This window comes from Lonchura striata, chromosome Z (genome assembly GCF_050655825.1).
Source record: "Lonchura striata isolate lonStrDom1 chromosome Z, ASM5065582v1, whole genome shotgun sequence".
Taxonomy (NCBI): Eukaryota; Metazoa; Chordata; class Aves; order Passeriformes; family Estrildidae; genus Lonchura; species Lonchura striata.
Window position 1 is genome coordinate 45324852 of NC_140740.1, and position 14107 is coordinate 45338958.

Sequence of the window (14107 nt, forward strand, 5' to 3'; positions counted from 1 at the left end):
AACTATATTCTTTCATTCTGTGTTCTTACTCCTTTGTTCTGTTCTTTCCATGGCCACATGTGCTGGTGCATTCCTCTCTCCCTAGATTTTATCCTGGTGTCCTGGAAAAGTTATAGAAGTTTCCATAGCCTCTAGGTGACTTTTTGAGCTCCTGGTCTTCTAATTTGTCCATTCCTCTGAGAGTCTACAGGCTGCTTCCTAATGCGACTGCTCACCAGTCAGAGAGAGAAGATGCTAAAGTAAATCTCCACCATGTGATTTCTCATATCCTATTTCTCTTCATTCATTAGTCTTCTTTTTCTCTTGATAGGACCAGAGGGCTGTAACCTGTTTATCTACCATCTGCCCCAGGAGTTTGGGGATGCTGAGCTGATGCAGATGTTCCTGCCTTTCGGTAATGTCATCTCCTCGAAAGTGTTTGTGGATCGGGCGACAAACCAAAGTAAATGCTTTGGTGGGTAAAGATAACAAAACAATTAGATTCATCCAGGAAAGGGCTTTCTCTGAATACTTTATCTTTCAAACTGCTTTCTTTCTGCTTAAGCTTTATGATTTCTCTCAATTTACTCCTGTCAATACTTTCCCCCTTCCTTCTTTCTCTCCTGATTGTCTCATGCTCAGAGTTGTGTGTGCTGCTTAGAGGACAAGGTTTGGCATTGCAGATACTGGTGGGGTCAGAAAATACCCCACTTGTAAAGGGAGATGGGTGCAGAAAAGATTAAAGAACTGGAGCAAAATGGAAGGGGCTGGGCATAGCTGAAATTATGAGAACAGCTGAGGGATCATGTTGCAGAAGGGGAATTTCTGTACATAAGGCAGAGAATAAACAGGTCCTGGGGTTGAAGGGAAGACAGAGCTGTGGGGGCAGCTTTCCTGCAGCTGTGATGCATTAGACTGCAAGGGGCTAAGGGCTGAGCATCTGCTAAGAGCCTGGTCTTCTGGGGGATGCTGGCTGCTTGGTAGATCACATTCAGACATGCTCTGGCCTACTGGACCTGAGGCAGCACCCCAGCAGATACAGATGGGCCGAGGTAACCCCATGCCTCAGCTGACAGGCTGGGCTAAGAGGCTGGGTTTGAAAGCTGTACCTGGCTCTCACAGCTCTGGCCCCACTACTGGCTCCACCCCACCAGCTGGAGCAGAGAAAGAGCACAGCCTGGAGCTGCCTGTGAGCCCCAGGCAGGGACACCCTGAGCTACAGCCAGAGTGGGAGGGCTCAGCCAGCCGACAGCCACGGAGTGATGTATGTATGGGCTGTCACTGGGATACCACCTTTTGCAAAGTTGGGGCTCCTAAGGGTCCCTTTTGGCAGTGTGGCAGCATGGAGACCCTGCCACATTTAATCCCATCACACCTGGTGGACAGGGGATCTCTCACAGCCACCTGCCCACCATTAGGATCTATAATTTTTGTTTCTCTGCCATCCTGCACCTCTTGCAGACCCTCCCTGGGAAGTGCAACAGAACAAACTATTGCTTTTCCTTTCCTGTTACTTGCAGCTGATCTGGATTCTGTCTCTCAGGAAAACTTCCAGAGTTAAGACTCATTGGAGTTTTCATTTGATTTTAAAACCACTCTAAATCTCCACATTATGCTTTCTTTCCATGCTGCTTTCCCCTTTCCCCTCCTGAACAGCTCACCTCCCAAATCTCTTACCTCATCCCTTGCTACCCACAGTGCATGTCAGAGAGTACTTCAAGAGTTTTGTGCCCTTTCTCTGTGCACAGTTTCTCCTGCCCATCCACAGAGGGTCTGAACAGGCTATTTTCCCTTTTGTTTGAAGGAACCCTGACCCCTGATGAGAGGGACACAGCCCTCCCAATCACTAGGAGTCACTAGGTTGCTGTACTTTCCAGCACTAGAGGAATGAAGGACAAAGAGTCTGGTGTGCAGAGGAAGCTGGCAAATTCAAATTAGAACTTGAAACTATTAATTAGCCCCAGTGAATCCAGAGCCCACCTGCTTTTTTATATACAAATTATACACACACACTCACATATATATATATATATATATATATATATATATATATATATATACATACATAAAAATTTCACAAGTTGAGTAGACCAGCTCTAGGTGACACTGAAACTGATGCTCCAAGGAGATCCACAGGTTAGAAATGGATCTTTGGCAGTGAAATTGTCATCTATGTTTAGAAGAATTCTGGATCTGGTTCTCCACATAAAGTAGTAAATGGAAGCCTTCTGGGCAGCTGTGAGCCTTATCCCACTCAGTTCAAAGGCTCATGGCTACAAGGCCCCATGAGGACACGAAACACACCCCATTTGTAGGCAGGATTTGGGGCTGCTTCTGAGGTACTGTGAGATCGAGGCTGAGAGTTAAGCAGGAGCTGAGGGCCCTTAGCAGAAACTTTTCTTGAATTTTCTTGGAGAAACTAAACATCAGCTTGTTGGGTGAACGCCAGAAGTAACTGTGGGATATTGAAGGCTGAAAAAGGGAGGTGTTCCTTTGGAAGTATGAGTCAAGCACACAGGCAACCAAAAGAAGGAATTAAAGATTGCTAGTGCATGTTGGCCACCTTATATCTGCTTCTGAGACACAAATACCCAGGTCCAGTCAGTTTGTGATCCCAGGTGTCAAGTCCCAGATGTCTCTGGATTTCTCCTAGTTTTCCATAGAGCTGAGTGCCTGCTGTGACTGCTTGTCTCAGACAAATATGTTGCCTATGCTTCCACATCCACCAGCTCCAGAAGGATAGAAATAACAGAAGCACAAGTAGCTAACAATCACAAGTAGATTACATTGCTTTTCAAAAACTTCCCACCCTCCTGACCTTCTGATTTAAAGCAATGTAAAGAAAAAAGTGATTAGAGGAAATCAGGCCTTTCAATTGTTTTGCTAAGTCTACGGAAGCTGGCATTTTTGTTGAGGAAATAAATTTAAATAAAAAATAAATTACTTTTTCCTAAAGGAAAATAAGGCATTTTATTAACTTTGAAAGTAAGAAAATTCCTTCTTTGCTGCTAAAACATTTCCTAAAACTCAACATGTAAGAACACAGCATTTGCATTCTATTTCACTTTTTTTTAGTATGGCTAGAACTCTCCAACTGCTAGCCTGGGGGGACAATTCTATCTGGCCCCAGAAAGATATTCCACTATTATATGACCTTTTAAAATATATCCACTAAGCAGATCCCAAATAAATTGCTGTAACAGAGTTTAGCCCCAGGTTGTTGAGAAATTGTCAAGAAGTCCTGCTTTAGACAAACTTTAAAAATTCTATGGAGAAAAATGTCACCATATTTTTTTTCCATGGGAACAGAAAAAACTTTATTTTATGCTTTTGTCTAACTATTGAACAACAGCTATCACAAACTGAACAAGTCAGTAGAGCAGCATGTCAAAATAGAGCTGTGGAGGCCCACAAGGATGATCAGGGGGTTGGGCCACCATTCCTATGAAGATGAGCTGAGAAAATTTGGGTTGTTCAGCCTGGAGAAGGCTCCAGGGAAACCTGATAGCACCTTCCAGTATTTAAAGTGAATGAAAGAGAGCTGAGATGGACTTTTTACAAAGCCGCATACCAACAGGACAAGGGGGAATGGCTTTAAAGTGAAAGAGGTGAGATACAGCTTATCTATTAAGAAAAAAATCTTGACTGTGAGCATGGTGAGGCCCTGGCACAGGCTGGCCACAGAAACTGCGGATGTCCCATCCTTAAGAAGTGTCCAAGGACATGTTGGTTGAAGCTGGGACCAACCTGTCCTGGTGGAAATTGTCCCTGCACAAGGCAAGGATGGTTGTAACTTGATGAACTCAAAGGTACCTTCCAACCCAAACTGTTCTATGATTTTTTTTTCCTCATTTTTTGTCTCTGAATTCTTGCCTGCATTTTAAACACAAATTTATCTCTTTCTGCCACTACTGGCAGGAAAATACTGGGGCAGGTACAGGGGTGTTAGGAAGAAAATAAGATTAGAAACAAACCTTTCTCCTGGTTTCTAGAGTCCATGAGCCTGCAGAGAACCACTAGCACCTGCACATGTTAAAGAAACCATAGTGTGGTCAGCAAGCTTTGACGTTCCTAATTTACAGGTCACTGCCTCCTGGCTGACAAAGAGCAGTAAGGAATGCCAGCTACAGTAAACACCAATACCAGATATAAAATATGTAAGTGTTCAGAGTATGTCTGTTGTTTGCCCTAGCGGGACTGCCTGCTCTACTATGCAAGGGTGCCTAAGAAACAACCCTGACTTCTTACTGAAAAAAGTAATTTAGTCTGGGAGGATTCTTTGCTTGTGACTTTTCTTCTGCCGCACACAGCCAGGGTAGACCCAAATCTTTCATTTTCTCTTGCAGTCTTTCAAACCTCTGGCTTTTTTTTCTCCCATCCCTATCCTGATGAAACTGTAACATGGCCAAATGCAGACCATCCTTGTCCTTCCCATTCACCAACACCCTGTGTATCCCCATGACCTAAGCCTCCATCGCTGACCATATCTGCATCCCCTTGGATTTCTCCTCAGGCACTGTCCTGTCCCCATTCTTGTATTCAGACTTAGTGATTTCACTTTCACAGCTCTTCACTGTTCTGCCCTTCTCTCTCCTCTCTCACTGGTTCTTCACTCAATGCCCACTCAATGTGGGCATTGAGTGAGAGCTACAGTAAGAGCTGTAGCCTCTGCCCACATGCTCCTTTTGCAGCCAGCATGTTTCCCCAACTGGGCTATGCTGTCAATTCCCAGTGAATGGTAGGGCCACAGCAGGACTCATCTCACTCAGAGAAAAATTACACTTAGTTGGACACTCCTTGGACACGGTGACTACCATTCTCAGAGTGGGGTCGTCTAGGAAGACTTGCACAGAGGTAAAGTGTGCTGCAGCTTGAATGTCAACATCTACAAGAGCCCAGAGTTTGGGTCTGCACAAGGCAGAATTTGCACTGGGTCTCTCACATTCCCACTACACATGTGTGAGTTATTCCGTGTGTAGGTGTGCTAAATGTCAGAGGACGTGGATTACATCTTTGTGCTGGTCTCAGTGGTTCTGGTGATAATTCCCCTCTGAGCTATGTAGATAGTTTAAATCTGAACAGTTTGTGTACAAGGTTAAAAGAGAGCTCATGTATGACAACACTATTAAGGCTGCTAAGGCAAGTAGGCAGTGTGAGAAGGGCAACTTTTCACCCTGCCCACACATGTCTAACTCTACCTCTGTCATAGGGTGACGCTGCAGCACAGCCCAGCAACACTCAATGTTATCTCATAAGACACGTATAAAGAAATCACTTGAAGACATTAAGTTAGTGAAATACAGAGACAGACATATTCTAGAAAAATATTTTAACAGAAGAGAGTAATCAAGACAGGTTTGGGCAGTATTAACTAGGAAGATATGTCAGAAATTAGAAAAAAGAGAAGATGGATGGAGAAGCAGAGGTCAAATAGTTATCCCAAATTATCAAATAAGATGTAGAAAAATTAAAGCTGGAGGAATTGCTTTACTGGAACACTTGGTCCAGTCACCTCTCTCTGAGAGCAATAAGCACCTGGATCTGCCAACTTTTTGCACACCATTGAGCAGCAGACACTGTCAGGCAAATTCTGCTCCATGTCCCTGCTTTGTCCCCTACATGTCTCCTTAGCATGTGACTGTTCTTCATATCCACTGCTGTAGCAGCTTCAGTTTCCCCCCATAGGACAGTGACTCCAGAAGTCTGTGAACAGCCTGTCTTATTCGCAGAGAGACACTGTGGTTTCCATCCACTCAGCTTGACATGCTCTGACACCACAGCTGTAAAAAACCACAAGTGACATATGTTTTTCTCCATTTCTGCCCTTTCATATCAGCAAAATGTGCCAGCCCTTTTTGAAATGTCCCACATTAAACAAAACAAAGAGCATTCCAGCTTACAAACTGCAAAGGCTTCTTAGGACCATAGCTTTATATGTCCTAAAGGAAATATCTCATCTGACTCCTAGTTCCACATGAACATTGATTGTTTCATTCCAGATTCCTGCAGGGAGTGCATTTGAAAGTTGCTAATGGACCACCTCATTTGGAAAAACATCTAATCTTACATGAAGATGCCAAAATAGAGAAAACAACATCACTTGATGAGGGTCATAATAGTTAATTAAGTTTGCTGTTAAATAATTCTATTCCCTACTAAACTCCTCTTAGCTTATGAAAAGAAACTGGGGAGACAAAGGAGAGAGATTAAAAGTGAGAAAAGCAGTGAGGAATGAGAACTGAACACAGGAGGGGGTGAAGCTCAGGAGAAGGGCTGAGGGATGGGTAGGGCTTGTATTCTGTTATTAAAAACATGCTGTGGTAGTTAAATGTTGCAGTGTGGTGGCAAAAACCGTGGAGTGGGAGATGCAAGGCAGCAGGCAGGTCGTGATGATCTACAGAGTTTCAATCTGGAAGCTGAAATAGAAAGAAGGAAGATTTTTCAAGAGAATAGGACACTGGCAAAGCTGTTCAGAGCCCTGGGACAAGGGGCATTGCACATTAGGTCTAAAGTGCATTGGCAGCACTCCACAAGACGTAGGAGTGGAACAAGGGACCCTGAGGAACATTAGGAAAATATTGTTCAGCGCCTGCTGACAACGTGCCTCCAATATGCCCTGCCAAATATGGCAGTTTCTCATTTAATAAAATAAAAATATTAAAAAGAAAAAAAAGGCAACAACTCTCCTTGGGTTCATCTAGGAAATGAGCAGGTGCAGAACTAAGGTGTTGTAAAGGAAAGAAATTCTAGTTGTATGTTCATAGCCCATATGGGTGATCACAGGTCAGCCTAGCTGTTAGGATTGGGCTCCCCTTCTTGGAAAAGTACCCTGACTCTTTTGCACAGGTCTTTAGGATTCATGGATGATGAAAGTTATTTACCAGATAAAAGGTTTTTGGGGGTTCTTTTCTGATTCTTTTGGTAAACAGGAAATCCCCATGGAATAGATGCATTATTAGAAAGGACTTGTAGCATGTAGCTCTGTTTGCTGCTGTTATCAGTACTATGATTAAGTTTGATTTTATTTTCTTCTTTTTACTCTTAACCTGATTTCAGATTTCCTAAGGAAGTCTCTACCTGATCCTTTCTCCCTGTAGCCCTTAGAATTGGCCTCTGTCCTTTATTTCACACAATCTAGTGACAATACATTTTGTTTCAGGGCTCTGGCAAACCTTTTTGTCATTCCCATATGTCTATAGCCTACAGATCAAAGCTCAAAGAGCAATGGAAGAAGCCACTCCCTTGAGTGCCACAGTTGAGACAAAACAGAAATTATTTTCCAGGGACATTAAGCATGTCTGACCCCTGGTGTGCTTCAGTTCAGATCAGCACTGGTTTATGGTGATCCTCTCCACTCTGAAGGACTTGGCATAGCCAGAGAGCTAAGGAGGGACTCATAAGGTGTCCAGCTCAGGTGGAAACTAATCCAAGAGGAGGAGGACACCCCCAGAGGGATGCTTTGAGCTATCAGAGAGAAGGGGAAAGAGAGGAAGCTTAATATTTGCTAGCCTCTTCCAAAGCAGCCAAGCTCTGAGATTTCAGGTCTGCAGAGTGAGGATGGAACTCTTCCAGCTGATAAGGAAAGAGTTGTGTGAATAAGAAAGAGAAGGAGCCGTTCATCAAATTCACTGTACAGCACCTCCAGCCATTACAGTTGGTTGGGGGAGGCTTTAGCGGGAGGAGAAGGAACGGGAGAAGTATTAGGGCTGTGAGCCACTATTCATTTACAAACTATAATTAATTTGATGTTTAGATTAATTTCTGATGCACTCTCAAAGGTGCACTGAAAGCATTTTTCCTTTATTATAATGTTGATTGCTTATTGGGGAGATAAATCTAACTGTCAGTTATGCACTGACTTACCAAAACTTTCAGACCAAGCAAGCATGTATGCATAAGGAACAGCTGTTAGCAGCTTTCCAGTTAAAGGGACAGCTCTGTCTTTTCCCAATAACTCACATTAAAGAAAACCTATTGTGCACAGGAACTTCTGCTTTCTTTTGTAGCTCAACAATATATTAGACATGAATATGTTATCAGAATCTATTTTCTATTTATCTGGGTGTCCATGTGTCAGTCATTGGTCTGTCCATCTCCCCCCACAAATGATAAAGTCTACCCAGAATTTTTTTTTTTAAGTTATGGGTATGTGTGTACATACCTACTCACATGCACACTTACCCCATCATTTTAAATGCTCTTTCTCCTGGGGTAATTAGATGAGGAGGAGAGGAGGAGACAAACTCATTACTGCACAATCATTGTGGCTACTCTTTTAGTGATATTCAAAAGGGAAATGCTCACTGTCTGACTAATAGAAATAACCAGAGGAGTTTTTGTGCTACTTTTATTCCAGTCAGAAGTTTCTGTTCAGAAGTCAGAATAATGACGCCTCCAATGGGCAAGCCCATTTCTGAACACAAAGTGATGGATTTGCAGAGTGCAGACTTAACACATCCTACTCTTGTGGGACTGCTGACCTGCTAGAGCCTTTTGTCAACCCATGGCATCTCGGTTTATTTTTTGTTCTCCCAAGATCTCTGATGCAAGGACAGTTCAAGCTGTAGAATGGATTAATCTCTATCAGTCCATGCAGGCATCCATCCCCCCATATACCTATCTTCAGCTTCCTCATATCCACCCATTCTGTCTCATCCATGGCACAGGTCTCCTCTTCAACATCTTGAAGTCTGTTGTCTGGTTAGTTATTGAGCAGCTGTTCAATAGAGCCTCACATCTTCATGCTTGGCCCCAAGGCTTCCTTTTATATGATACTCAGACTTTGACATGAATATGAATTAATTTTTATTTCCTCATCTGTTTTCCTAAGACCCTTCCCAGCAGAGCATTTGAGAGGTCCACAGAGCTAAGTAACGGCATTTTGCTGGTGGTCATGGTGTCCTCATTACAGCAAGGGGATGATAAGGCAGAGAAATATCCAAAACTCTTTCTTGATCATGGATTCCTAATCTGAATTGCCACAAGCTTGATCAGTCTGTATATGTGCTTTGTCTAAGAATTTAGCATAATGCACATAATGTTTTTGTCTGCTTCAGATGCAGGTATAGGCAGCAGCCTTTCTGCCAGTGAAATCTCAGGCCATGCACCGAAAGAACAGGAAAACCCAGTAAATCTTCATCTTCACTGAAAACTAAAGCGGATTCACACATCTGCAAAAAAACACTCTGCCACAATTTTACATATATTTTTAACATTTATATGCCACTATCTCAATTTGGGCCATGACAATTAAGCCACAGCTGGACCTTGCTTGGGCATGACAAGGGACAGGAACACCCATTTTTGAGAGATAGGAGAATTTAATGACATAGATTCAATCCTTGGTGTACCACTGGCACTCAGAACCTGCTCTATTTTAATAGTAAAAAAACAGTCTTACTAAAGGAATTCTGTGATATATGATATACTTAGCATAACTGGGATGTCATGACAGAAATAGGGACAAATTCCAGTTTTCCAAGACAACATCCAAGGTTGTACAACTACAAAACCATCCTTTCCCTGACTTATTTACTGTCTAAATTTCAACACTTACAATAACAAGTCTGATACATTGCCATTTTCCTTGCCCTGTTATGTTATTCATTCTCAACAGTAATTAAAGCGAAGATGCCATGAAAGAGAAAAATACAGAAATGTATGGTTAGAAGCAATGCCTTTATGCATATACAAAGCAATACAGAATTAAAATTTTATAGGTAACATAATTTCTTGCATTTCTAAATTGAGTACTTCATTTCGCAACAACCTTATCGTTGTTTCAATTTATGGCTGCATGTGATATCTTCCTTTTTAAAGTAAGTAACCCTAAATCAAAAAATTCCCAGATAAAATTAGCATCTTCAAATATTATATATTGATATATTCAAAAGCTGTCATCAGGGTAACATCTTGCAGATCCCCATAAAAACAGGTGTATAATTTTTAACCACTTCTGGTTTCATCTATATCAAATCACCAAAAAACACTTTGGCATCAGCTCTGCTCTCCCCAGGGTTGATCTGTCATATCACACATATATAAGTATTTACATTATGGATATATTATATAAGATATGCATAGGTATTTACATTATACATGTGCTACACATAAATTTATTAAATAACAAATATAAAAAACTTGCAGACACAATTGTTATTGGAAACAATGAAAATTGCTGAACAATTGTTTGAATTTTAGCAACCTGCTCCAATACTTACTGGCCTTCAAGGTGAAGAGCTTTTCCTTTTATTCAGTCTCTGCTGTTCCAATTTACATCCCCTGTCTCTCATTCTCCTACCATGCACCTCTGTGAATCTTATCAAGTTGGAAGGGACCTCTAAAATTCACAGTGTTCAACCTCCTGCTCCTCCCAAAACTACCAAAAAATTAACTCATATGGTTAAGAGCATCATCCAGATGCTCCATGAACTATGACAGGAAACAGATTTTCTTCCTTCTGGACAAGACAACCTAAAAATCTGATTGTGTTCTCATCATTTAAAGGTGAAATTAAATTATTCTTCTAAAGATAGGTCTCTACAGACCCTTTAAATCTTTCTCTAGAGAAATCTTTAGAAATCATAAAACTTTTAGCCAGGTCTTTGTGCATCTTCTGACATGGCTGAACAGGTTTCAGAAGGATTATTGTTTTGCTAGGTTTTTGTTGGTTTTTTTTGTTTTGTTTTTTTTTTAATTCTAATGAGAGAATTTTTGCTACTGGGTTTTTGAATTTGATCCAAAATACACGGGTTTTTTAGGGGTGTCTCTTATTTTTACCCCATCCTTTCAAATTAAGATCCCTTTAAAAATTACTAAAATATCATTACTTTCTCGGGTCTTTAGCTTTTCTCTTAAAAGGCATTTTCAAAACCATGTTTTCAAGATATATTTCTACTTTTCTTATTTCAGTAATTAAAACAAAATTTCATTCTACAGTCTTCTACCCAAGGTTGGATTCAAGATAGGTCACTGGGCAAAGGCCCCTCTAGATCAGGATTTAGTAAATCTGTGTTATGATTCAGGTCCCACAGACTGAATGTAATTATTCTGAGGAGCTGCAGACTGTTCTTCACTGAGATCTCCAAGATTCAGGCCTTTGAAGGCCAGTAATGGTAAATATTCTGTTGGCAGATCCACAGGAATTTAGCAGCATCTCTGCTATAATTTTAACTGGAAGATAACATCTCCAGATTCAAACAGCTATTACTTTTGTAGTACTTTCACTGTCATTGTAAAACCTCCATGTTTTCAACCACTCCCAAAGGGCAAGAAAATGATTGTCTTATTTTTTCAAAAACAACATTGGGAAAGAAAAACTGTCTCTGATTGGTTGTCCCAAACTACCCATAACGAGGTGTCAGGTGTTCAACAATGAGCAGGGAAGGGGTGGGTAGTTGTCCATCTAAGTAATGGTCAGCAAGAGCAAGATGGGAAGGTTCTGTGCATTGCTGCACCAAAAAGGGATGTATTTCAGAGGCTACCTTGGACATGAGAGAACTGCTAAAAATAGTGACTAGTACAGCTCACAGCTCACCTTCCTTACAGGATTTCCTGTTTTGTTTGGATGTTTTAGTTTTTGGATTATTTTTCTTGATTAGTCCAGGAAGGAATTTTATTACCTTACCTAATAGGAAATATTTTCAAGAACAAGGTCACTTTTTATGATACTTGCCTCTTTTGGATCAAGAAGGATGACTTGCAATTTCAGCAGTTGCCTTGTTCATACATGGCTTCCTTATTAAAAAGTTGCAAATAAAGCAGGATCCAAGAGAGAATCAGGGAGCAAAGAAATTAGATTTTGATGAAAAACGAATTGTGACATGGCTGGTAGGAGCTTCAATAGCTATTTTCATCTGGTTTATACTGGAAACTTCAACAAAACAAATGTAAAAATAGCCTTCATTTTGATTCAGTAACAATCTCAGTGCATCCTTAACTGAGTATCAGCATCTGCTTAGAACTTGTGTAAAACCTACATTATACTCATTCTTTATTTCCAGTTTCACATTGGAGAAGAGCATATATCCTCAAAAGTTCACCTGCTTTCTTCAGCCATGTGATTTCCCCCATAACCTTATTCTGGCATATGATGACATCAGATGTTTTCAAGGAAGGCTCAGAAAACAAGTCAAGAAGAATTCCATCCATTTCTGAGAGCATTTAGGAAATAGCTTCAGTCCTACTCATCATTCAAAAAGAGGGCAAATGTTATTTAATCATCTATAAGTGATTCATCATGGGCTGTTGTTCTTGTGAGGAAAATCATCATCATCATCTGGGCTGGAATATTATGTTTCTTGTAGAATAACCACAGTGCTTTTTGTCCACAGTTGACATGTATGTATACTGGTCCAGTATCTGATTCATGGGCTCTCCAAGAAATGGCTGAAGCTTCAGTCCTTCACTTCTTCCATCAATTCATTAGATGGCTTCAACTCCTACTTATAAGAATAGGTAGAACTACAGTCCATAGCATCCATTAGAAAACCTCTTTTTACAGGAAAAGGAGAAATTCTAATCTTTAATCTACTGTCATGATGAGAGATCTGTTGTGGTTTTCTATATGAAATTTTTACCCTCTTTTATCTTTTTAGAAAAAGTTAGTCCTGATCATGTGCCCAGATGTATATATGAGCCAAAACCTTGGATCACAGAATCATAGAATCATTTGGATTGGAAGGGACCTTAAAAATTATCTCATTCCAGTCCCTTGCCACAGGCAGGGACACTTTTCACTAGACCAGATTGCTCCCAGCCCCATCCAACCTGGCATTGAACACTTCCAGGAATGTGGCATCCACAGCTTCTCTGGGCAATATGTGCCAGAGTCTCATCCCTCTCACAGTAAAGAATTTCTTTAACATATATAATCTAAATTTCCCCTCTTTGAGTTTGAACCCTCACAACAGATCAGACCATGCAATTGTTTAAATTGTCAAAATTCTAGTCTAATCTAGAGTTTTACCCATGTGCTTTCAACATGAGTAATGACAACAATTTTCCTATGAAAAATAATCAAACACCATACAGATTATGAAAGAGAAGACTCCTAACTGGAGCAGTCCTTCTTGCTCTTAAAGGCCATATTCAGGGTCAGCATCTATAGCCCTCTGCTTCTTCTGCCTGGATATTTCTCCATCTGGAGATCATCCAACAGGCAATGCACAAAAACAAAGACCAACTTCCCTGCACACTCCGGCTCACACTGTTGCAATGTGGAGAGGCAGTTTCATGCACAGGAAGATGGGAAGGCGACATAAGGAAGATACTTGTGTATTTCAAGCTGCCTTCTGCACTGGGTGTTCTGACCTTTCGAGAAAGTTAATCATGCCATCTACTTTCACTCTTCATTTAATCTCCACTTCCCATCTGTTCAGTTTCTCTCAGCTAGAAGCAAGATGAAGAACGAGTACCAGTCAGCCCTCTCAGTGGTCTGCAACCCACACTTTGGGGCCATTTATTATAAGGCACTAACATCAATTGTCACCTGTATCATGACCGTTACCTCAATCCATCCCAGATTACTAAGCAAGAACTGATTCTCTAAATATCTGAACTGCAAAATGAACAATAGACAGATATGCAGTATCAGAAGAGACTGTTCTGATACATTGGTCTGAAGTCTGAAATAACATATGCCAGGTGCCTCAGCTCATGTGACGGGTTAAAACCTTCTGCTTGAATCATATAGCATTCCTTTTAGGAAATCTCTTAATCAAGGTTTCATGTGATAGGTGCTCCACCCCTATTGCTAAACAAGATGTTTTCCAAAACAGTTCATTACCTTCACCATTTAAAATATGCAGACTTTGTGTCTTATTTCTATTTTAAATTTGACAAATGCCTGCTTCCAGCTAGAAGAAATCAGCAAGCTTTTATTTTTTCCTCCTATTCTAAAATAACTCCATGTTTTAGTAGGTATTATTTATAGACTATGGTCAGAAGTAAGTTTAACTTTCTTTTCAATAAACTGTGGCCACTCTCATTACTCTTTCAGACCTATAATTAGTCTTCTACTTTTGAATAAGTATTTAAACTTAATTGTTTTGTAGAGCAATCACTAGAACTAAATGCAGAATTCCAGTAAGGATCTTTCCTGAGCTATACTCAGAAGTAACACTACCTT

At 40.8% G+C, this 14107-nt stretch overlaps 1 protein-coding gene across 17 annotated transcripts in view; it reads left to right on the plus strand.

Moving 5' to 3' along the window:
* The window catches only part of CELF4 (CUGBP Elav-like family member 4), a 708055-nt gene that overhangs the window by 648976 nt on the left and 44972 nt on the right, over positions 1 to 14107 (plus strand). For 13 of the 17 annotated variants that reach the window (XR_002466205.4, XM_085567781.1, XM_021538929.4 and 10 more), the window contains one exon: positions 311 to 454. Coding sequence is in view for 16 of the 17 variants with exons in the window: in XM_085567781.1 (XP_085423907.1) it covers positions 311 to 454 (144 nt within the window). In the remaining variant the exon portion in view is untranslated. The remainder of the gene's footprint in view (positions 1 to 310; positions 455 to 14107) is intronic. The other 4 variants (XM_085567782.1, XM_021538931.4, XM_021538930.4 and 1 more) reach the window with 1 other exon arrangement.